At 45.0% G+C, this 25,061-nt stretch overlaps 1 protein-coding gene across 1 annotated transcript in view; it reads left to right on the top strand.

Moving 5' to 3' along the window:
* MUC13 (mucin 13, cell surface associated) overlaps window positions 1-24,356 on the top strand; it is a 41,860-nt gene extending 17,504 nt beyond the window's left edge. The window contains exons 12-23 of the mRNA XM_090041734.1: window positions 566-619; window positions 1,546-1,599; window positions 6,788-6,913; window positions 8,515-8,621; window positions 10,302-10,360; window positions 11,706-11,860; window positions 13,917-14,048; window positions 16,625-16,739; window positions 17,588-17,625; window positions 20,019-20,106; window positions 21,243-21,480; window positions 22,511-24,356. Coding sequence (XP_089897860.1) covers window positions 566-619; window positions 1,546-1,599; window positions 6,788-6,913; window positions 8,515-8,621; window positions 10,302-10,360; window positions 11,706-11,860; window positions 13,917-14,048; window positions 16,625-16,739; window positions 17,588-17,625; window positions 20,019-20,106; window positions 21,243-21,480; window positions 22,511-22,561 — 1,217 coding nt within the window. The 3' untranslated portion in view covers window positions 22,562-24,356. The remainder of the gene's footprint in view (window positions 1-565; window positions 620-1,545; window positions 1,600-6,787; window positions 6,914-8,514; window positions 8,622-10,301; window positions 10,361-11,705; window positions 11,861-13,916; window positions 14,049-16,624; window positions 16,740-17,587; window positions 17,626-20,018; window positions 20,107-21,242; window positions 21,481-22,510) is intronic.
* Window positions 24,357-25,061: the final 705 nt, after the last annotated feature.

Consider the following 25,061-nt stretch of genomic DNA (forward strand, 5'->3'; position numbering starts at 1 on the left):
AGTGGGTAGGAGCCACATTTAAAGTGGCCCCGGCCACAAAAGGTTGCAGACCTGGCTACGAGCATTTGTGAAAGCCAGCTGGTTTGATGGCAATACATTTTCTTTTGGTTTCACCTGGCTATTAAACCCCTCCTGATTGGCTGCCTGCCAGGGTGGTCCCGCCTACGTTTTTATAGGATGAAGGTTGCCTTTCATCCTCCCCTCGATACCCATGCGCAATAGGGGAGAGGAGAGAAGAGGGGGCCAAAGGAACTCAGAAGCTCAAGGTGGCTCCCCTCTTTCCTTCCTTTGGCCTTGCGTGGGCAGTGGGACGGCTCCTCTACCCCCTGACAAGCGATTGCGGCCATTCGGCCATCCCTGGTAGCCTTACTAAATACCTTCCCTGAGACTATCAGCATCAGCCCCAAAGACGCTCTCCAAACACTGGGCAGGGAGCATCATCCCCAAGTCCGAAAGAGGTTGAACTCCCAGCCTCCGTTTGCATCACAAGGGATCAGGGTGGCTGTGCGTGTGTTTGCCAGACGACTTCTGCACAGCTTTATGTTTCATGCTGCTTCTTTTACAGAAAAAACTACATCGACCACCCCTGCCACCACGGTTACCACTGCCCCTGCATCAGGTAAGGAGGAGGAACCAGTCCATCTGAAGATGAAGAGCAGGGAGCAGACAAAATGCTGTGACTGCTGAGCAGCAGCGATAGCCACAGAAGTGTCCTGGGCCAGCCCTCATGCATGACCCGGTGACACTGGGAGTAGGGTCCCCATTTAGGTGTGGGCCTGGTCACAAAGGGTTGCAGATGGGAGTAAGTGAGTTCCTTAAAAACAGGCCAGGTTGTGGGGGTGCAGGTTTCCCCCGGTCAGGATCAGAGCGAGCGGCAATGCCGATGCCTCCTGTGCACCTTTACATCTTACGCTGCTTCTTTGACAGGAAAGTCAAAAAAAAAGTCACGGCCCAATTCTCGTGCGCAGCCGGGTGACGTTAGTGGGTAGGAGCCACATTTAAAGTGGCCCCGGCCACAAAAGGTTGCAGACCTGGCTACGAGCATTTGTGAAAGCCAACTGGTTTGATGGCAATACGTTTTTTTTTGGTTTCACCTGGCTATTAAACCCCTCCTGATTGGCTGCCTGCCAGGGTGGTCCCGCCTACGTTTTTATAGGATGAAGGTTGCCTTTCATCCTCCCCTCGATACCCATCCGCAATAGGGGAGAGGAGAGAAGAGGGGGCCAAAGGAACTCAGAAGCTCAAGGTGGCTCCCCTCTTTCCTTCCTTTGGCCTTGCGTGGGCAGTGGGACGGCTCCTCTACCCCCTGACAAGCGATTGCGGCCATTCGGCCATCCCTGGTAGCCTTACTAAATACCTTCCCTGAGACTATCAGCATCAGCCCCAAAGACGCTCTCCAAACACTGGGCAGGGAGCATCATCCCCAAGTCCGAAAGAGGTTGAACTCCCAGCCTCCGTTTGCATCACAAGGGATCAGGGTGGCTGTGCGTGTGTTTGCCAGACGACTTCTGCGCAGCTTTATGTTTCATGCTGCTTCTTTTACAGAAAAAACTACATCGACCACCCCTGCCACCACGGTTACCACTGCCCCTGCATCAGGTAAGGAGGAGGAACCAGTCCATCTGAAGATGAAGAGCAGGGAGCAGACAAAATGCTGTGACTGCTGAGCAGCAGCGATAGCCACAGAAGTGTCCTGGGCCAGCCCTCATGCATGACCCGGTGACACTGGGAGCCACCCCGACGACAGCCGTGCCCCCTGCCGCTTCCACAGGTGAGGGAAATGCAGAGCTAGGCCACAAAAGGTTGCAGGCCTGGCTATGAGCAGTTGTGAAAGCCAGCTGGTTTGATGGCAATGCATTTTTTTTTGGTTTCACCTGGCTATTAAACCCCTCCTGATTGGCTGCCTGCCAGGGTGGTCCCGCCTACATTTTTATAGGATGAAGGTTGCCTTTCATCCTCCCCATTTAGGTGTGGGCCTGGTCACAAAGGGTTGCAGATGGGAGTAAGTGAGTTCCTTAAAAACAGGCCAGGTTGTGGGGGTGCAGGTTTAAGGAGGAGGAACCAGTCCGCCTGAAGATGAAGAGCAGGAGCAGGAGAAAAATGCTGCAACTGCTGAACAATAGTGATACCCATAGAAGTGTGCTGGGCCAGCCCTCATGAGTGACCTGGTGACATGGGGGACAGGATCCATATCTAGAGTGGGCCTGGTGACAAAGGGCTGCAGACAGGAGTGAGTTGCTTAAAAATGAGCCAGGTTGGGAGGATGCAGGTTTGTTGAACCTGCTTGATTTCCCGCAGTAAGGATCAGAGAGAGAGCAGCAGTGCCAGATGGCTCTTGTGCAGCTTTACATCTTGTGCTTTCTTTTACGGGAAATGCCCGTAGTACCCCCTACCGCACGGCACCTGCAAATGCAGGTAAGGGGAGAGAACCAGTCATCTGAAAATGAACAGCAGGAAGCAAAAAAACACTGCTCGAGAGAGGCAGCTGTGCTGCTAAACACCAGTGTCATGGGCCCATTCCCTCGCACAACCGGGGAACATGAGAGGGTAGTATCCATACTGAGGTTGTGCCTGGTCCCCAAAGGTTTGACGTCCCCCAATAAGGATCAGAGCAGCTTTCAGTGCATGTTTGCCAGATGGCTCCTATGCAGCTTTACATTTTTTATTGATTCTTTTACAAGAATTTCTGTACATACCCCTCTACCTCCAACAGCGCAGGAGAAAGAAGATGAAGATGACGAGCAGGGAAGTGTAGTGCTCCGGAATAAATAGTGTGAATGCTAAACAGTAGTGATATTGTAACAGGGTGCATGGCTCAGTGGCTGCAGCCCAGCTGCAGGCAGGAGAAAGATGATCGCCTGCCTGCCTAGGAGGACCGGGCCAGCCGATGGGGATGATTAGATGGCCAAAAGGAAGTTAAACGCCCCCAGGGAAGAGAGCTGAGGGAGAGGAAAGGCTGAGGTGCCGAGGAGGCAGAACAGGGCTGGTATTACTCTCTCAGGGTCTGGGAAATGACCGCAGGGTATAAGTGAACCCTTCACAGTTTATGTATTTGTTTGTTTTGTGATTGTGCTGTTTCCTGTGGGAGCAAGTTTGACCCAGGGAATGTAAAACTGGGCTGTAAACCATGATAACCTGCTACAGATAGCCACAAAAGTGTACCAGGCCAACTCTGATGCATTACCTGGTGACATTAGGGGTTAGGATCCATATTTAGGGTAGGGCTGGCCACAAAGGGTTGCTGATGTGGCTAAGAGAGTCTGTAAAAGCCAGCCATTTTTCTGGTTCCATCTGGATATTAAATCCTTCTTGATTTGCTCCCTGCCAGTTTGGTCCCTTCTGGGACTTTTACAGGATGAGGGGGAGAGGAGAGAAGAGGGGGGAAAGAAACTCAGAAGCTCATGGTGGCTCCCCTCATTCCTTCCCTTGGCTTTTTATAGGCAGTAGGATGGCTCCTCTACCTCCTTACAAGGCATTGTGTCCATTCAGCCATCATGTGATAGGTTTGATAAATGCCTTCCCGTGGGAACATCAGTATCAGCTCCATTATTCCCCCCGAACAATTGAGCAGGAAGCCAGTATCACCAGGTACTAGGTACTAGAAAGGAAGAAGGAAATCTCAGCCTGATTTGTCTCAAGAGGGATCAAAGCAATTGTCCGCATGTGTTTGCCAAATGGCTTCTGTGCAATTTTACATTTTATGATGCTTCTTTTACAAAAATACCTGCCATCCCTAAAAGCACCACTGCTTCCACCCCGCCACCAGGTAAGGAGAAAGAGCCAGCCAGTCTAAAGATGAAGAGCAAGGAGCAGAAGCGCGGTGCTCCAGAAACACAGTGATACCCATAGACGTGTCTTTGGCTAACTTTCATGCATGACCTAGTGACACTAGGGGGTAGGATCCATATTTAGGCCCCAAGGGGTTGCAGACCTGGCTAAGAACATTTCTAAAAGCTACCTGAATGCCTAAGTTATGGGGTTTTTTTGGTACCAATTGAATATAAATCCCTTTTGGATTTACTGCATGCTCCCTTGCTATCTCATGGGATACAGCAGGGTACTGGTGATGTTGTCTGGTTTGGGCCCACCTCAGGAAGGGCCCATCTTCTCAGGAGGAGAGAAGAGAAGAGAAGGTAAAAGGAACTCAAAAGCTCAGGGTGGCTCCCTTCATTTCTTCCTGTTCCCACGTGGGCAGGTAGACAGCTGCTCTATCTCCCTACAATGAGTTGTGCCCATCCTGACAGCCCCTTGTAGCTTTAGTAAATGCCTTCCCCCAGGTTCATCAGTTTTCCCTATCAGCCCTGAGTAATTAAACCTAATATCTAGCAAGGAAGCTATCATTTTATAAAGGCAGAACTTCCTGCTTGATTCCCTTCAACTAAGATCAGAGCAGATGATAGCGTGTTTCCATCAGACTGCTCCTGTGGGACTTTTACATTTTATAATGTTTTTCTTTTACTGGAACAACCAGTTCTAACATCTTTCCATCCCCGATGATATCCACACCTCCTAAAGGTAGGAGGAACGTATCAGTCAGCGATACCCATGGAAGTGTTATGGAGTACTACTCGGGCATGACCTAGTAACACTGGAAGGGTAGCATGTATATTGAAAGTGGGTCTGGACACAGGGATTGCTGACCTGACTTACAAAGTTTTTTAAAAGAGATCCAAGTTGTAAAGGATCCATGTTTGTAGTACTTCCTGGATGTAAATCCTTCCTGCTTGGCTGCTGCCACCTGTTCACCAAATGGTGCAAATAACAACCCTGCAGGACACAGGTGGTGTTTTCTCACCCTCCCAGGAGGACCCTAGTCTGATAGGAGTGGAGGAGAAAGGTGGAAAGTGCAACAACCTTCAGCCTCCATACAAGCTGAAACAGGAGTTGTAAGGGGGAATGGTGCAACAGCTTTGAGCACACAATGCATCTCATGGCTTTAAGCAACAACACTGAATACAATGGACTTAAAATAAAAATCAAAGCTGACATAGTCCAGTTGCAGTCCCCCTATTATTGCACAGAGATTGCACAGAAGAAACTCAGCAGACCTAGTTGGCATCTGGTTTTTCCCTTCTCTCCTTTTTAGTGCATGTAGCTCCCCTGCTGTTCTCCCTTGCTTCCACATCCTCCCTTGATAGCAAGTGAAGACAACCTGTGGAAGATCCTAATGCTTCACCTGCTACTAAAGGAGGCACATTTTTCCTACAACTTGGATGTTAAACCCTCTCTGATTAGCTGCCTCCATCCTAGTGCAGGAACAGTAAATTCACACGTGCAAAGGGACTAAATAGTTGTACAGACAGACTTAGTCATGGCTTGGACCAATTTTTGAGTGATTGAGTTTGCTACCTTAGGTTTTTTTAATGCAGGATATTTCCTTGTCTTGGATGTAATGTACACATGTGCAGTGGGGAGTCAGTATGATGGAGGGTGGTCCTGCTATCCCTTGGAGCCATAGAGAAATATATTACCATGAGTGTATTGTTACCTTAATATTATATGTTAATGTGGTCATATTAACATAACAATGGAACAATCATGTCATATCCTATGACGGCTAGGAAATTAGGTTTATATTTGCTGGATGGTGAATCGTGATGATGTCAAAATGTATTTGCTAGACTATGCCGGCAGCTTGACATGTTGTGATATTGTACCTTTTATTTAAAATTGATCTGAAACTTAAGAGCGCTGTGCTCCATAAAATACAGCTGTGAATAGTAAGCCATAGTGACAGCCACATCACTTTTTCGGGCCAATGCAATAGGTGGTTACGGTGATTGTACAATGTGTAGACTGGTTTTTTTGTTAAGTAAGTGCAAAAGTCTGTGTAAGACAATGTAATGATTGTACGGGATGCACCATTATGATTGTGTATCCCATACAATCATCTGTAACGATTATACAGGATACATAGTTAGCGTAAAGAAATCACACAAACAGAACATCTTGTCAACATCAGCTTTATGTAGCTGGAATATGTTCTTAGTGTAATGTTAGCATCATAGATGGTGCTATGCGCCTTTCTATACGCTGCCAACTCTGAAATTTCTGCTGAGAGCCAGTGCAACTCCACCAGTGCTAGCAATGGTGGAAGCACTAAATAAAGGTAACTACTCAGTGATGGACTATTTGTGCCCAGAGCTACCTTCATGATATAAAAATCCTAACGGAGACGTACCTGATGAAGTTAAATGTTTTGCACTCTGGCAAGCCATGAGTTATTATTGCACTTTTTTGCTTTCATAGATTTCATAGCCGCTAGGGCTGGAAGGGACCTCGTGAGATCATCCGGTCCAGCCCCCTGCCTAAGGGGCAGGAAGTCAGTAGGGGTCAGATCACCCCAGCAAGATAAGCATCCAAGTATTTCTTAAAGGTATCCAGAGTAGATGCTTGCACCAGTCTGCTTTGAAGAAAACTTTCAAGCACATTGTCCATCACGAGGGTTCTTTTGGTTTAGAAAATGTGTGCAGTCTTATTGCCTCAGGTTGAGCAGGATCCAGTGTAAATAAAGTTAGCAATGTCAAAGTGAGCCCAATAATCTCCTGCCCATGGCAGGGGACCGGACTTAATGAACTTGCAGGTCCCTTCTGGTTCTTCGATTCTAGGATTTTATCACCATCAGTGGTAATATAGCAATATTTATCAGCTAAAGTTGTGGCCTATTGCCATAGAGAATGGGTAACCACCTAGATTTTCTTGAGGAGCAGTTTAATAGCAAGATAACTGTGTTTCTATCTCCTTGGCTGAGTATGTTTGTAAGTTGTATTAATATCTTTCATCTTAGCACAACCTCCCACCTGTGAAGACAAGTCATGTGGAAACAGTGGTGCGAAGTGTATTAGTCTGTATCAAAGTTATACCTGCCAGTGCCCGTATCAGTTCTTCTATACCTCATCAGCTTGTGTGGAAGGTGGGTGACATATGGATGATCCATTTTCTTTATTGACTACATGGACAGTGCCGTTTCCCCCCAATATCCTAATGCTAGAAACTGAAAACAGTTTTGGAAAGAGTCTGCCACTCATATTCTAACAGAGAAATATCTTACTCTGTATAATCACAAGTACATTATTATTATTATTATTGATAATAATAATAAAATATAATTTAATATTATATAATGAATTAACATTGGAACGGAAGAGTTTAACCGATTAGTATTAATAATATAATAATATAATATAATATAATATAATATAATATAATATAATATAATATAATATAATGAATTAACATTGGAACAGAAGAGTTTAACAGATTAGAACAAAGTAGAGAGTGATAAGGATGGTCTTAAATTGGGTGAGAAGCAGGCAAGAATCCAGATGTAAGACTGAAGTTAATATTTATGGCCAAGATGCTAAAAAGCAGATGCCCAAAATATACTTCTAACAAAATGGCCCAAGTTTCCAAACTATTGACATTCCAACAAGTCCTATGAGAGTGGGTTGTATAGGAGTTGCTGAATATTTTGTTACTTGATAGTTTTAGAGCGTTGAGAGTGAGACTAATGACCAGTAAGACTATTCTGGTCATGAGTTGAGAGCTTTATTGGGATACGCTATAGCAATTGGGATATGCTATAGCAATGTCTTACTTACATCAACAAGGACAGTGCTCTCATAGTCTTGGATTCGAAGGAAAACAGGTCTGTTGGCCAGGCGTCGCTGCTCCTTTGGGGACTTTCATTGATGTAGTTCTTTCAGAGCTGAGCTTGGAGAAGTCTGACTTCACACAAATTGACCCCAGATTATATACCCAATACAGGTTTTCTGCACGTGGTTACATTTTTGTGCTGAACCAACTGCCATTTATTTCCTTACATTATAAGGTCGCATCAGCGTTATTGACAGTACATGCTCACTATATCACACAATCCTACTTCCATCATGTTACTACACATGTGGTATTAAGGCTTCTAGTTACATCAAATTAAGCCAGGCTGGAACAAAGTTATGTTGCATGTATGGTCTATACCTTTGAATCTATATTTCAGTGTTCATGGGCCAGATTTTCAAAGGTGTTTCAGGAAATACTAAGTAGCATGTTTTCAAAGTGCCTGATCAGATTAGGTACTGAACTGTCATGATTTTACCTCCAGGGACCTTTGAAAAACATTGCCATCAGACCATATTTAGTCATCTAAATTTGGGCTCCCATTTCCGAAAATTTCATTGCATGTAGTAAGGCCCAGACCTGCTCTGGTTCTGTTTGCTTTGAGCATCCTCATAGCTGAATGTTATCTTGGTGGCAGAAACACCCTGGTTTTTCTGTAGCAACAGGCCCTTCCATAGCCAGTGCGTAGGAGCGGGAATTATTCTTGAGTTAACAAACAAAATGGAGTGGTTAAATAAATGTGCATCCCTTCCCACATTCTCCTACGCAAGGGCATGAGCAAAGATGGATGTTCCCTACAGAATTCCTTCCTGCCTCCGAAGCACGGATAATGCTTTGTTGACATCCTGCTTGTTTCAAATGCCGTGTAATGAATGAACACGTCTGCTTCCCTTTCAGGAAAAGTGTTCCCTGGACAGCTCACAGTGAATATACCCTACGCCCCTGAAATGCAAACTGTGAACTCGTCCCATTACAGTGAGCTGTACCAAGCCATCGAAAATTTTGTGAGTCACTTTTTGATACATGTCATCTAATGATCTGTTTTTCTGAATGAGAGGCTGGCAGGAAGATTCCTTGCCACAATCCAAGTGGAGTCCATGTCTGTTATAAATTACACCTCCCTTCACTTTCCCATCTCCCCAAAGCCTATGATAACCCATCAGTTTAGGCCCCGCTCCTCTAGAGCCCAATTCTGCCCTCAGCCATGCACACCTCCATGTCGTACTGAAGTCAGTAAAAGTTTCATGCATTCATTGAGATCAGAATGATGATTTTATAGAGGTCCCCCACAAGAGGAGACTGAGGGGGGATCTTGTGACTGCCTACAACCTTATCAGGGGCCAGCAGCAGGGACTCGGGGAAAGTCTGTTCACCAGGGCCCCCCTTGGCATCACCAGGAGCAATGGCCACAAGCTGAGGGAGGAGAGGTTTAGGTTGGATATTAGGAAGACCGACTTCACTGTAAGGGTGGCCAGAGCCTGGAATAGGCTTCCCAGAGAGGTGGTGCTCTCACCTTCCCTGGAGGTCTTCAAGAGGAGACTGGATAGGCACCTGGCTGGGGTCTTGTGACCCCTGCCACCCCCAGTGTCATTCCTGCCCATGGCGGGGGGTCGGACTCGATGATCTGTCTAGGTCCCTTCCCACTCACTGATTCTATGATTCTAGGTGCTTCTATTGTGGGGCAGTTACCAAGAACTTAATACAAATGTGACAATTTTCTATAGTTTTTTCCCCCCCTAAATTTCCTCTAGAATTGAATTATGAATTCGAACAATGCCTCTGCAAATTCTAGAGGCAGGATCCGTTCAATTTGTAGACTAGTTTCAATGAAGAACCACTTGGGCGGATGATGTAGATGTGAAGAGGGGAGGACCTTTTGGGTTGAGGGCTGGAGGAGGGACAGGGTGGAAAGACGGAAAGCTGCCAGCTTGGAGAGGGTTAATGCAGGCATCCCCTCACACTTTCCACCAAACCTCTCTTCTGAATGGGCTGTTAATTGAAAAGTACTCCATTAACCAGCTCGCTTGTATGTGCTGTCTTGGCAATGCTGAAGTTCTTGTATTCTGGCAACCTGTACCCTAAGCCTGCAGTACCTGTGTGCATTTGAAGTCTTTTGACTTGATCCTACTTTGATCACCGAGGACAGCTGCTGCTTAGTGTGGGTTGAAACGTCTCCACCTCCCTCTAGATCAAAGTGTGTCTTGTTTGTGTTGTGCTAAAGCGGTTTGGCAGAGCTACTGCTACAGACTCTTGTCACCTGCTTACTCAGCAGCGAGGACAGTGCTATTCATACTGTACCCTACCTCCACCCTGTCTGATTCAGCCCCTTGAACATTGGACCCCAAAGATGACACTTTGTATTGTCAGGGAAATGGGCCCATGGTTTTATAAGGGTGGTTGAGGCCTCCCTCACCCTTTTCAAGGGGTTTGGGGAAAATCTGTGTGCAGGGGCATCCCTCTAAGTGTGGGGCATGGGACAGCAGTGTTCCTCATTGTGTCTGTAAGAATCTGGCCTTGGCCAAAGCTTCTTGGAAGTTGGTAGGAGTTTTGCCTGGGCATCAAGTGGCAGATATAAGGCCCTTATTTGGCTTTGATAGAGATGACACTGCCTGCATCAACATTTCTCTCCAATCTCGGCTACTTTCTTACCTATGTATAATTCAAACTCACTTTATCTTTTATAGTTCCAAAAAGCTTTCTCCAAGCAACGAGACTATGGACAGACAGTAATCAAGACTGTAAGGTAAGTTTGGTAACTTGTTTATTATCTGAAATGTGTAGGATCTCTTTTTGTGAATATACTACTTGCAGCTTACCGTGTTCTCGTGGCTGACCCAGGCTTAGGGCACAACCAGTAGTGTAACTAGAGGTGGGGAACCAGCCGTTCAGGCACTCCCACCCCACTTCTTTTCGACATCTCCGACAGGGAGGCAAAATTTGCTAGTAATGCTTCTGCAATCAGCTATTGTTTAACCAGCTCAAATTTGGGGGATTAAATCAACTCAGGTAAACAGGGGTTCAGACACGTGGACAGTTCTTGTCACATTTAGAAAGTGTTGGAAAGACACACATAGCATTACACGCGCTGCTTGAGCCAAACCATGTAGAAGCACTAGAGGTCGAACATGATTTTGATGCAGGGCCAGATGCTGTGTTGAAGAACGTGCTATTCCACGTGGCGCCTCATTGATAAGAGCCAACAGAAGAGAAGATACAAGTGGAATAGGAGTCTGTTCAGCAGGAAAATGGATATGTGAATCAGATCCATAGCAAGGTCACTGTGGTATTCAGCCTCACTACATAGAAAAAATAATCTGGGGCATACTTCAGTCGTACATTCATAGGTATATTATGTACGCAGGGTGCACACACAACCTTAGCAACCCATTGTACACAAACTGGGTGGATGATTGTGTGCCCATATTATTTGACAAATATGGCTCCAGAGGGTAATAACAGGATTTAAATGGCCCAAGAGACTGATGGTAGGGTAGACAATCTTGCACGTGGGGTGACCCATTTGTGAGAGATCCAGGCTGTTACTAGTGCCCAGAAGTCAGAGAGGTTGTGATGTCAGTGTAATTCCTATTGGCCAATCCACACTAGCCTGTTCACCTTGTTTTGCATTGACTGGCTCCTTCGCTGGCAGGCTGAACAAACAGACAAATGAATGGACTTTGGCATGTATTGGGAGTGACTGCAGGGGTAGAAATAGGTGAGAGCGCTTTAGATTAGCCAGGTCCGGTCCCACCTGAGTTCAGCCAACAAGCAGGGTAACTTTGTTGTCACCTTACTTGATGCTGGTGCTGCAAGACTGCCACCAGCACCTGTGCTAGCTTGTTTAGTTAGTCCAGGTATCTCTGAATTAACCTGTTATCACACATCTCTGCGTTGCAGGCATCCCCCAAGATGCCTTTATATCCAAAGTCAGTGCTGAGGCACACCACAGAGTGCTGTGTGTTTGCATGGAGGTGAGGTGGAGGGAAAATCTTCTGTCCCTGTCCAGGGGATGCCTCTTTGATCTAAAAACAGTTCAGATAAATTTGGATTACCTGGGACTTCTAAAGTAGCCCTGTTTATTTTTTCAGTGGACGCTCTTCAGTTAGGAAAAGGAGTACAGGTCAGACTGACGTGGAGTTTATGAACATCTTTGGAGTGAAGACAACTTTATCCAATACAACGGTTGAAGAGCTTATAAAAAGTGTAACTGATGACAAACTTATTAATTCTGAGACCTATAAGCGTAAGTACAGCACTAAGAATAACAGTTATGATTTTCCAGGAAGGATAGGGTATGTGGATAGACGAAGCTCTGAGACAAGTAATCCTCAGTGATAATGATGAATTATCTAACTTCCCTTTCTTACTTTGAAAAGCATTTGTTGTAATTCTTTTTTCTCCTTGAGACCATGGTGATATATATTTGTTATATGGGAAAAGATTGAAAATATATATTTTTGAAGTAGGAAATGTCATGCTTTTTCCATCTGGTAAATGTTAGGTGGCCAACAGGAATATCCACAGTTACATTAGACTGGCCAACAATGGAAGAAATATCGTTTCATAGTTGGTAGGGCTGGAAGGGGCTTGAGCAGATCATCAAGTCCAACCCCCTGCCATGGGCAGGAATGAATGCTGGGGTCAAACAACGCTGGCAAGATGTCTATCTAGCCTCCTTTTGAAGACCCCCAGGGTAGGAGCCAGCACCACTTCCCCTGGAAATTGGTTCCAGATCCTAGCCGCCCTGACAGTGAAGTAGCACCTCCTGATATCCAGCCTGAACCTACTCTCAGCGTCACGTGTATTCAGCATTCAAATGTTTGTATGCTTTCAAGAATAAACCATCCACTTACTCCAAAATTAGAGGGAATCTTTCCTTATCACCTGGTTATTCCATCGTTTTCCAGTATGAGGTCTCTTGCCCCTTTGAGGAAGTATCTGATACTGGCTACGATGAGGCAAGACTCTGTTGATGAAAATGCTTTCTGGGGTCAGAATGGATTAGACAAATGTTTGAGACAAATAGTTTTTTCTCAAGTGAGACCTCAGTGACCAGTTGTCTCACTGATCTAGTGCAAGTCTTACATTGCTAAAAACCCATTCATACTTGAAGAAAAAAGTACTAATGCATACAACTAAACAACTTGCTCTAGACTTCGTAAATGCTCTTTTTTATTCTGCAGAAATAGTTATTTGCAAGTCATCCAAAGCTGTGTCAATAAAAACAATTTCACATTTTCAAGTCAAAACCATGAATTTTTGCCTATATAGTTGTCATCAAAGGTGTTCAGGTGATTTGAGTAGCGCCAGCAAAAGCATAACTTGCATCATTTTTATGATGCAGTTTGTTTATAGGAACCAAGGCGTTGAGACTACCCTGAGTGCCACGTGTCTTGGGCTTTCACGTAACCTTGTAAGGATGTGGTAGGATTAGAACAGGGCTGCCCAACTTCAGCACGGCTTGGGACACACACTGCACCAGCCATGCTCATGGGGTAAAACTGGAGAGGTAGAGGGATCCCCCTTCCCCACTGTATTGGCAGCACTGGCAGTATGCAGCCCTCTAGGATCCCCTTCTCCCCCCACCCTGCCGCATGAGCCTCCATCCCCTCTGCTGCACTCTCTCTCTGAAAATGGAGGATGCCAACAGCTTCACAGAAATGTAGAAAAACCCTTATCATGGACAAATATGGCATAATCTGCTGAAAAAAAAAATTATCCTAAAGACAGTCTATTAGAGAGACTCTTCCCTCATTATACCTCTATCCCAACTTTAAGTGATGATGTTGCACAGTGTTCAACATCTGTATAGATGAATATAGGGTCTGATTCTACCAATAGTCCTCCATATGCTCTGATCTGCACCCCAAAATGCCATGTACCAAAGTATAATTCAAGACGGAAGTAAAAGTTGAGGGTAGGGGTCATGCAGTTTTTAAAAACAGGTTAAGGGAAGAAATGTTCATGAGAGCTTTTTGTTAAAGTTGGGGAAGAACAGAATCATTTCTGGACTGGAGAAAGTAAGGCTTTTTGGCAGTATATCAAGTCAGGAGTGATGAGAAATCAGCAACTGTGATAAGATAGGATCAGCAGCATTTGATGGGAAAGAGGAGGAAAGGTCTTCAAGACTATGAGTGTTCATTCAAAATAAATGGGGAGCTGTTGTCCTAAATGCAGCTTAACACTTACAAAATACTAAGTATATAATATGTAGGATAGTCAGCCATCATAGTGCTTTATATTGCTAATGCTAAGTTTTACTTTCTAACCAGCTTTTGTCTTTTTTATTTTGCTTTTAGCGCTCAGTGAATGTGCTGTGTATGGATGTGATCCGGTGACCACTACGTGCCAAAAATCGGCTGATGGCATAGTAGTGTGCCAGTGCAAAGAAGGGGCATTCAAGAAGAACGTGGAAGACAGAGTTTGTTCATGTAAGAAATGTGCAAGTTTTATAAGTGCTGCGGATGGGTTAATTCTTCCTCAGTTACACTCTGTATCAGGGCCATTAAGGAAAAAAAAAGATGGATTTCTCAGGCTGGGCCCCTGCAGCTCTGAAAAAAAACAAGTGTGAAGGCCCAGATTAGGCAATGAGCATTTCCTTAAAACTAAATGAGAGGCAAGAATATGTGCCTAAAGACATCATGGTTACAACATCTCTTTAACACTACCTTAAAATGAAGCACAATTTTAGTAACTGCATTCCAGTTAAGTAAAATGCATAAGTATATGACTAAGTTTAAGCTTTTGGTTATCGCCTTTGAACTTAGTGAGGGACTACTTACTTGAGTGCTGTGCATGGGCAAGACCTCAGGGTCTAAATCACTGAATAAATAACAGTCTCGCATAGCCCTAGAATAGCTAGATAGGCTTCTCCCCTTGCAAGCGCTTCAGGGGTCTGTGAGAATGTGGGACCTGATGGTGCATACCAGTAGTTCACAAACCACAGGCCTTTTTCATGTTGACAGTGTTGATGAATCAGAGCTCCCTTCTTTTCCCAGCAGGATTTGGTATTATTATATTGCCTGCCTGCCTGCTGATGTCTTTGGGGTCTGAGGTTCCCCCCATATCCGCTTTATTCACTTCCCCATCACATCTCAGGGAGCCATCAGCCTGGCTACTTCCCGTAATCCTACTTCCACCATTTTACTGCCAGGCTGCCTTGGGTTTTCAAGCTGGTATGTCTTGCTGCATACTACACACCCTGGCAACTCTTCCGTCTAAGCCAGCATTACCAATCCACCGCATTCACAAACCACGAGAACTTAAAAATCAAAAAGTTTTCAAGATAATAAACACGGTGTCTTTAGTTACTGTCAGTTGTTTTAAACTTCCAGGCTTCTCTATATGCCTTCTCTTCCAATCCTGGGTCTAGCACTGACAGAGCGCATGGCAGAGTGCAGTTATGGAAAAGTGCATGGCTTGGGAGCAGCCCCTATAACTCGGACCGGAGCCCAGAGTCTCTCCCAGAGCTACCTTTAACTCCCATGAGATGGAAAGCCTCTGCTCAGTCCCGGGATGCTCTAAGCCATCCACTCAGTGCACTCAAGAGGAGTGAGTGGATGGGGTCTGTTCTCTCACAGCTGGATCGATGGTCCAGAAGGAGTCCTATTAATTACAGTCATGTTTTCAAGCTGTTTTCTCCAGCTGTGATGGCTAGAAACTTTATTGCTATCATTTTAGCTTCACTTTGCCAAGCAATTGAAGTTTTTACATAATAGATGGCTTCTAATATCTGAGGCTTTAGCGGCCACACCAGGTATTGCAAATTGTATGGATGGGATTCTCAGGAGCCCAGCCACAGCTGGGGGGGAGGCAGTCCTGAGAAATGTCTAGAGCCGCGTGGCTACCAGGGTTTTGGCATGGGGCTGAAACCGGGGAAAGAAACCAAAGATCAGGAGCTGAAGCCCCACATCAGAAGCTTGAGAGAGTCCAGAGACGAGCCACTCGTATGATTAGAGGCCTGAAGGAGGAAAGGCTGACAGATATGGGACTGTTCAGCCCGGAAAAGAGAAGATTTTGGGGGGATTTGGTGGCAGCTTACAAATATATCAGGGGAGAGCAACAGGGGCTAGGCAAGCAATTAGTCACCGAAGCACCCCAGGGGAAAACCAGGAGTAATGGTCATAAACTCCTAGAAGAAGGTTTCAGACTGGATGTAAGGGAAAACTTCTTTATGGTTCATGTGGGACAGACTCCCAGCAGGGGTGCAGGCACCTACCCTGGATCTTCAAAAGGAGACTGGACGCATGCCTTCCCAGGGTTATTTGACCCCAGCAGTCCTTCCTGCCCAGAGCAGGGAGGCTGGACCCGATGATCTCACGAGGTCCCTTCCAGCCCAAAACTTCTATGTGAATCAGAGCTAGGGTACCAGAAACAAGAGTAGGTAGGAGCCGGGACAGGAAATGGAGGCAAAGCTGGGCCTTAGCGGACTTCTCCCACGTTCAAAGGAGCGGCAGTCTGCTCATTCTGCTATGACGGCCTCTGAGGACATGGCTTGGCTTCATAAGGGTTGAGAGTTTCCTGTAGCGTGTGGCTTCTCCCTGTTATTTCATGCTGAGCGTGTGGCTATGCAAATATTTGTGCCTCCTGGGCTAGGCCCAAGAAGGCCATAGTCTTCTGTTTAGTTTGCACCCAGGCATTATGAATGATTTGCTGTGACGTCAGAGCGTTGGTCACTGCCCCGTCACCAGCACATGGAATCCACCCAAATTTTAATTCCCGGCTGTGTTGATGGTCCAAGCAAGGACTGACCTTTTGCTTTGTGCTTCTACTTAGGGTCTAGCTGTATGTGTGTATAACTCTATATACAAAACAACAATATTCCATAGCCCGCCTGGAATTCAGAGTTTTCCAAAGATTACTAAAAGCAACGTGGGTTTTGCCACGCACCTCGGTATTGACTGAGCATGTCAATCTCTACATGTTGCATCATTAAATCCCTATATCAAAATGTCCATTTTCAGGCTTTCTTTAAGGTCACCTTATGTTTTTTCTATTGGAAATGCAGATTGCAACAGCATGTGCACCAGTGAAAACCATGAACACTGTACTTACAACAAGACGGGTTTTCCAATTTGCAGTTGCCTTCCTGATTTTAAATTAGAAGAGTCAAAATGTGTGCCGTGAGTACTCAGCTGTTTTGTAAGCTTGACCAAAGGCAACACCGCATTTAAAACAGAATAGACCTGACAATATTGCTGTCTGAAACTATTCAAGTTAAATAACGTGAAGTCATCAACGCATGCTGGGCAGATCTGCGGCTTTGTATCAACGGGAGAACCTCTATAGAGGGCAATGGGGATTATGCACTGGGTATCTTGTGTGGCTTTCTCAAAAAAGTGTCTCCTCCAGCACAGGGTTAAACCCATTAGTGGAACAGAGGGGGAAGCAGCCCACGTTACCAGCCACACAGTCGCTCTGTGAATCTGGCTCCTTTTCGCCTGCCGCTTTCCCAGAAAATGTAATTCTCACATTAGCGAAAGTCATATTTCAAACTGGCAGCATTAGGGTGAAAAAAATGAAAAGATGTCAGCAATCAGATGCCCCCAAGACACTTTGATAACCCCAAGCCAAGTTTTCTAGAAGCGATTTATCAATTCAGTCAAGTGATCAGTGCCTCACTTGTAGGTACCCACTTTAAACAATTTGTTCCTTAAGAAAAGAAACCTGATTTCAGAGATGAGGATTTTGGAAATTGGGTGATATTAAGGGGACTTAAGTTGTCTAAAATTGCTAGTCGTTTCTGGAAATTTTGGCTAAAGAGATCTTACTTTAAAAAGGTATATTGATGTTCCTCCGTTATTTTTCTTACTTGTAACTCTGCCTAGAGAAACAACATGGATTTTGAGTTAAGATGACAAATGTGAAATCTGTTATGGTGGTGGGATGGTTGACATTAGTGGCTCATTATTTCTTGGTGCTTGCTTGACTTGAACAAAAATTACATCTGTTTTCGTTTCCTATCCCTTAGATGTCCTGTTGGCTATTCTGGAGTAGACTGTAAGAACAGTGAGTAGAGGAGTTTCTAATTGTTTCTTTAGTTAATGCCTTTATTATTCCAATATTATTTTATTTAATGTCAAAAAGATTCTTTCTATTTAATAGCAAGAATTCCAGCAATGTCTAAGCTGTGGAGCTGCTATGCAGGATGTGCAATAGCAGCAGTTACAGAGACACAACCCCAGCATGTTAATAAAAAAAAATAGGGAAGGATGAGTGAGGATGCAAAACTTCTCCACCCAAATAGAGAAAGAAACCAGAAATGAACAGAGAAGAGTGCATCTTCCTAGTGGCGACATGGAACTAATTCACTAGATTTTACTGGCCAATTCTGTTAGAACACGGAAAAGGGAGTACAGAATACAGCTCACTCTTTTGTTAGATGTGATGGCTCTGCCGCAGTAAAGCGTGATGGATATTTTATTTTATTGACCACAGTTAGCAGATACATTCCTGTTCCTTTGCGTTTCTGAACAGCATTCAGGAGGAGTTTGCCACCTCTGAGCATTAACCATGAGCTGCCCGGCTTCGACCTGGGACAGTTGGTTTTTCTGTCGCTCTGCAGGCTGTTGCACAAGGGGAAACACGGCAAAGAAATACCATGCTATATAAGTGTATAAAAAAAAAGAAACTTCCCCACAGAATTTCCCCACTCAATTTAGCAAAGCTATTTCTACCAGAGTATTACAAATGTCACTCAACTTGGCCTTGTCCCGGGGGGATGAACCAAACCCGTGTCACGGTGGGCCGGGGTGGCAGTTAGGCACGGAAACAGGCCGGGTTCTTTTGGCTATGGAGAACTGAGGCACGGGAAGCGTAGCGGTTTCTTAAACAAGGTGGAATTTATTTGACTTACGGTTAGGTGCGTAGGAAAACGATGTCTTCAGTTACAGTAATCACAAATACAACAAAGGGGTCTGTTGGCCCACGAGGTTCGGTCCGAAGACCTAGTCCCAGGGCTGGTCAACAGCTCATGACCTGGGAAACTGAACAAACAAAACTGTAACGCGTAGAAAGCTGTGGTGTGACGCCAGTCCCAACTGGCGGACGATCGGGTAGCCGGAGAGTAATGCCGAGGTCAGGATGCCAGAATGCTGAGGTGAAGTCGCAGCGGGATGGTCCAAATCGTAGTCAGTAATCGGTGAAACTTAATCGGGAACCGGGAGATCAAAACCGCAATCGCTCTGACAGCACGAAGTGCCAGTCGGGGAAGGAGATCAGTAGGCCCAAGAGCCTGACTACCAGACAGTCCCTGGAAACACCAGCTTCTGTCTCCAGCCACGCCATCTTCTCCCCGCCCCCCCGAGGAGCGGCTCACTAGCCTTAAATATGAATTTCTTTAACCAATCAAATCAGTCCTCCGACAGAATGTTCTAGCCAGATTTTCAGGGAAACTGAGCGTGGGTCAGATTGGGGCTTGCTTGTTTCTGCGCATGAGTAACACAGAAACTGGGTCATCCTTGATTGACAAGCCCAAAGGTCATGAAAAGGGCAGCTTTGACCCTGTATGGAGTTTTCCCCTCTCAGCCAGCGGGTTCTTCCATTGGCAGCACCCATACTTAAACTATTGCTTCAACAGGTCTCACAATTTTTGATGGAGCTAGGGTAATGATATGATTTCCATCCTACAGGAAGAGAGTTAAAATAGATTAAACGACTTGCTCATAATCACATGATAGCCCGGGGCATAACAGCAGACTGAACCCTTAAACCCAGGCCTCAAGATGCCCAAGCCCGTGATTTTATTACAAGTCCATCCTATTTCTGGTGTGTGGATGCAAAGTTTTAAAATGCAGAGTAGAACAGATTGAAACTTTCTGTTTCGCCACAACATTTTTCAATGAACACGAGGAGGGGGGGGAATGCATTTTTTGCCCTACTTTTTGCAATTTTTTGTCAAAAAGTGATTCTTTCTTTTTTTCTCCATAAAAATCTGGAAAATATCATCCAAGCAAGGGCGGGGGGATCATTCTTCTCCAGAGTAGATATTCTTTGCAGCCCTCTGTAACTTCTCTAACCTTCTCCAGCCCCTAGCCTGAGGCTGGTGTGTCAGCATAAAAAGAAAATAGCAACGTAATGAGCAGGGAAATGAATGAAAACCAAAGGCTTCTAATCCAGGCTAGTCGTTAGCCCTGGAACCAGTCTTGGGCTGGGATCTGGTAGCCTGCAACATATGGAGGGTCCCACTCACTTCAGTGCAACTCTGATCTAGGTAGTGATCCCAGTTCATGGTGAGGACGCTGCTGATCGCACTCAATGCCCTAACAATTAATACGCAAAGAAAATATGTGTTTTGATGGGATTTTACTCCAAAATGTATTAATCTATTTTTAAGTGAAATGAAAGGCACTCACATTTTCAGTATTCACTATGAATTTTTCATTTTCCTCTCTCTTTTTCAGATTTCCTATTGATCGTTATAATATTGGCTTGCGTACTTGGGGCTGCTATCCTCATCTTACTTGTAGTGGTCATTTGCTTATCAGTGAGGTAAAATAATTGCTTTGTGGTTATTTAAAAGGAGAGGCTATGCTTACGGACAGAGTAAGACAGAGTTTCACAGGGAAGGGGAAGATGTTTCAGGCTGCACATGGGGGTGTGGACACATAAGGACATACTAAATGGACATGTCATTACTTCAATTTTGCAGGAAAATTTGTATTAGTAGCTGTGTGTTTATCCTCCTCAAGGGCAGGTTGTAAGCTCCCCTAATAAATATGTGCTCATGTGGTTGAGAATTTGAGCCGGGAGGGCTGCCTGGTCTTCAAAATATGTGCATAGGACTGAACTGGGCTGTATGTCCTTAATGCCTGTAAATTCATATTCTTGCCCCAAACCCAAGAAAACTTAAACTGAAGGGGCTAAGTAAGGGAACTGAGAGAGCTTGGACTCTGCAGCTCAGGTTCAATAGCTTTGTGGACCTCCATGGTAGCTATTCGCCGGTCTAAGAGCAAGAACGGCAGCCATGGTCTTTGTACTCCTTCTATGGGATTCCCAGCTACTGGATACGGAGAAGCAGTGACCCAGTAGCCCCTTTCCCATGCCAGCTCCAATGGACCTTACCTACTTTTTGGCCAAGCAGGATGTCAAGAAGCCACTCAACCACAGCTACTTTGCCCTTGCTCTCACCCAACCCTTGAAGTGAGACAGGACAAAGGTCTTTGGGAGCCTATACATGTGCAACAAGGCTGCTCCAACGTGCTGTAATGACAGTGTGCTGGAGCAGACTCGATTGAGTCTGCTGGAGCATGGTAATTACTGCACCCCAGCGGGCTCCAGCATCTCGTGTATTAGCATGCCCACACAGAAAAATGGTGGTGGGGGAGTTTTAACTAAAGCTCGTTTGATGAGCTTTAGTTAAAACACCCCTGCTGCCATAATACACGAGACAGTCAAATTAAAGCCCCACCGTGCGCTCCCGGAGCATGTGTATAAACACCCATTGTGAAAAGTCCTCCTAAGGTGGGCATATCTCACAAAGAGGGGCAAAAGCAATTGGCAGCAATAATGGCTTTCACTGCAGACTTCACAACTGAACTGAAAGAACATGGAAAAAGGGGGTGAGGAAAACTTAAGAGGCAACTAAAAAATAAAGCTGCTTATAAGATGCTCTCTTCCCATTAAAGGACAACAAAGAAATCCGATCCGGAGAAGAAACATCTGCTAAACTTGAACAAGAAAAATGCAGAAGAACTATCCAATGGAAGTTCTGGCAGCAACGTCGAGGCAGGGGGAAGAATCTTCCCCAGAATCAAAACTAATATGGGTCAAGCAAACCAAGGATTTGAGGGAGGTAACGCTTACACAGCGAACCCACCAAATAGGAACTACCTTCCTGAGAAGGATTACGACTATGATGATGATGTAAGTGATTTGTGCATGATTATGAGGGTTGGGTACCTTGACCCTAGCAATGGAGAGAAAGTGCCAAAGACAGTAAGCAAAGTCCTCACCTCTGCCCCAGCACTTGTACACTAGGAAAAATGTTGGGAGTGGCAAAAGGTGATCTAACAGCCCTGGATCCACAGGGTAAATATTCAGCATAGAAGCTGAAGAAGACCGCTCCAGGCTTAGACACAACCTTAGACTTTCATACCCATGGCTGCTTCAGCCCTTGGGACAGCCCAAGACTGGAGGCTGCAAAGGTATCTTAAAGGGCAGAGTCTCGCCCATCGTTTAGAACAGCACAGGGAGCTCTATAAAGCAGAGACCCGTTATGTAGGTGGATGTTTCCTGGCATGATGAAACCCACTGCCTGTGTTTCATTCGAAGTATTTTGCCTCTTTCTGCTCAGCAGTTGAGCTGCTGAGTTGTGTGGTACTCAGGTGGCTGCTCTTCATACATCAAGAACATGATGGAGATCAGTAAAAGATCTCCATGTGCTGTGCCCTGCACCCAGGCTGAGAAAAGCACGCTGGCAGGACAGCACTTATTTGCAGATCTTTGACAAGGATTTTGGATCCAACTCAGGAAAGCCCTCATTTTCTCAACTGAATTAAAAATTAGCTTATGTGCTTAACTTCAAGCATGTGCTTAAAATGCTTTGCTGAACTGAATCCTAATCCCTGAAGGTGAGAAACAATGGTAAGTTTGGCAGTACACATCATACAAAAAGCTGCTGATGAAAAAGGATCTAATTCATTCAGCTAAGCATCTAATTAACCATGTGCTCTGAGCCATACAGGTACAGCTTTGGTTGGACTTCAGCTTATCAAGAAAGTTAACTTTTCACCAGTGAGAATTTGTCTCAAAATATAGTTGCTTCAAAAGGTGTTTCATTTTCTGTCGAAGCTGATGCTATGCAGAAGGGCTCCAGCAGGACTCATTTGGAGGGTGGTATTTTCTGACCCACCAACACTTTCATGTGTTTTTTTCTTTTTCATCTCCTCTCCAGTATGACATGTCAGCAAGAAGTGATGGCTTCAGGTTGCAGCGCAGATCCTGATTTTAAGTAGCTCAAGAGATTGCGAGGCTTCAAGAGAGACAATGGACCCGATGGGTTCTGCAGCTGCTTCAATACTAGGATGATCTCAGCTGTGTGGCAGATAGAAAACTTTCAACACTCCCTATCCTCCTGACAGCACCTCTCTGAAGGAGACATCAGCCTTAATTAACCTCCTTAAATCAATACCAATAAAAATGGCACCAAGATGTCCTTACGGGCATGAATGAGCTTCTCCATCTTAGGTTCTGACTGCCTAGGTTTCTAAGGCAGTGGTAGATCAATGCAGCTCTATCACTCACTAGCGCACTCAGGGTAACGACACTTTAACCACCACGCCACTCATCCCTGCTCAGAGATGTTCCAGATCACTTGACAATAAAAATGCCTGGGCTCACTGCTGCTACCATTACTACCTCAAGCAAACCTGCAGTGGTGTTTAGTGAGCTGGGACTTGCCAAAAGAGTGTGCAAGTTTAGTGCAAGTCAAGGCTGCTAAGAACCGCCTGTGATTTCATCCTGCTTGAGATTCCAGGTGCATTGATCTGCCAAAGGAACGGTCCAACCAAGGAGCTTGGATCTTAATTGAAACCCACACTTGCTCCTGTGATAAAAATTCAGCCAGGAATTAGAATAAGTATAGATTCAAAATTGCTTCCCCATACCCCTTGTTTGAGAGGGTTCAGTTCTGAACCTGAGTCACATACACATACACTTTCCTCCCCATGCAGCAACATGGCTAATACCTCAACACTATAGCTCCTGGGCATAAACTATATTTCTTTGTCTTACATAATTTGTGATCACTTTGCTTTTCTCTGGAGTCAAGGAAGGCAGAAGCTTGTTTTCCTTTAAAGAACTATAGTTCTGTGAAAAGCAATGCTTGACATTTTTCCCTTCGTATTTCTAGTTTCTCATGCATCTTCAGTGTTCCTTTGTTCCTCCAGCAAATCTTTTTTAATGATATGTAATCTATAATCTGGCATTTAAGTAGGTTGTCTATTGACTAAGGGCAGCATTTAAAATACTGTACATATATTTAAATAGGTTTGTTAACTCTAAAATATAATTTGATTGAATTGAATGTTATGTTTTCTGATACATGTTCCTGATATGTGCAAACTAAACAGATTCTGCTTAGTAGACTGTTTGATATAATGCTGCTCAGACAAATTTGATTTCTTTTCCACCAGCCAAGGGACTATGTTGTACTTTAAAACTTAGCAAGGGAATACAAGCATCAGAATGTGTACCTGAGACTAGATTTTGAAAACCCCAAATGGGTCTAGCAGTTTGGTTTATTCCTATCACTCATTCAGAGGCACTCATTCAGTAGAAACAGTCATTAAACCTTAATGCAGCCATAATATTTAGACTTGGGAGGTTTGCACATACATTTACGTAATTTCCAAGGAGAGTTGGGCACCTAGCCCACTGTAGCCCCCTTTGAAAATTGCAAAGCGGGTGTATCAAAGTGTTTCTATGATACACCAACCTTGTCCCTATGCATACGTGTTCTTCTGTGGACGGACCTCAAAGTCTGTAACCATCTCACAGAAAACGAAATTCTCCTTTCGCTCCAATAGGCTTTTGTTTTCATGGGAAAAGTGGCAGGTTTGCTCCTCCTTGATACCCACGATGTATGCCACTATACATTCTCCTCTCCACAAGCACTTTCAGTCTTTAAAAGTAATTGGCAATGGTACTGGAAGGATACCAGCCCATTGTAAGGAATACAAGATAAGTGGCATGGCTCTTGTATCCAGGATGGCACTTAAAGGCTTGTTCTTTTTCCCTTGTTGTCCCATCTACCACGCGGGCCCTAGGCAAGGTTGGCCATTAGGAGGTACTTTCTGACTGTGATGGTGGTGAAGCGTTGGACCAGGCTACCTAGAGAAACTGGGGACTCTCCATTTCTGGAAGTTTTCAAGAACAGGTTAGATAGAAATTTGGCTAGGGCGGGTTAGTCAGGGAGGACCCTGCCTTGAGCAGGGACTCGACTAGATGACCTCATGAGGTCACTTACGGCCCTGCTTTCCCGTGATGCTATGTACCACCAAACTGTGTGAAACGTAAATGTGAGTGACCTTGTCAGTAGAGATCTCAGGTCAATAAAGACAGTTGTCTGAAACCTTAATCTGAACTTGCTTGCTTGGGCATCAGCTCCTGCTCTGGCCAGGTGCTAAAGCCCACGGCCGCCAGTGGAAGACCAGATCCACAAGCAGAAAGCCTAAGATATCATGAGGCAGGGAGTTGTGGCCATACTTCTGCCTCAGCTATGCCAAGAGGTGTTGCAACTCAGAAGGGTTTGAAATATATTTTTTCAGGCTTAACCAGGAGTTAAAGATTAATGAGCCTTTCGTGAGTGGATGGTGTACGAAACTTCAAGGTCAAAGACAGTAAGACACATTGCTAGAGCTGTCAGGCATTCATGTCATTTGGACACGGAGGAATTTTAATTGCCTTAGCTCAGAGTTCAGTTATGTAGCAGTAGCAGCATCATT

This window comes from Crocodylus siamensis, chromosome 4 (genome assembly GCF_052110815.1).
Source record: "Crocodylus siamensis isolate JL-2025a chromosome 4, ASM5211081v1, whole genome shotgun sequence".
NCBI classification, from domain to species: domain Eukaryota; kingdom Metazoa; phylum Chordata; order Crocodylia; family Crocodylidae; genus Crocodylus; species Crocodylus siamensis.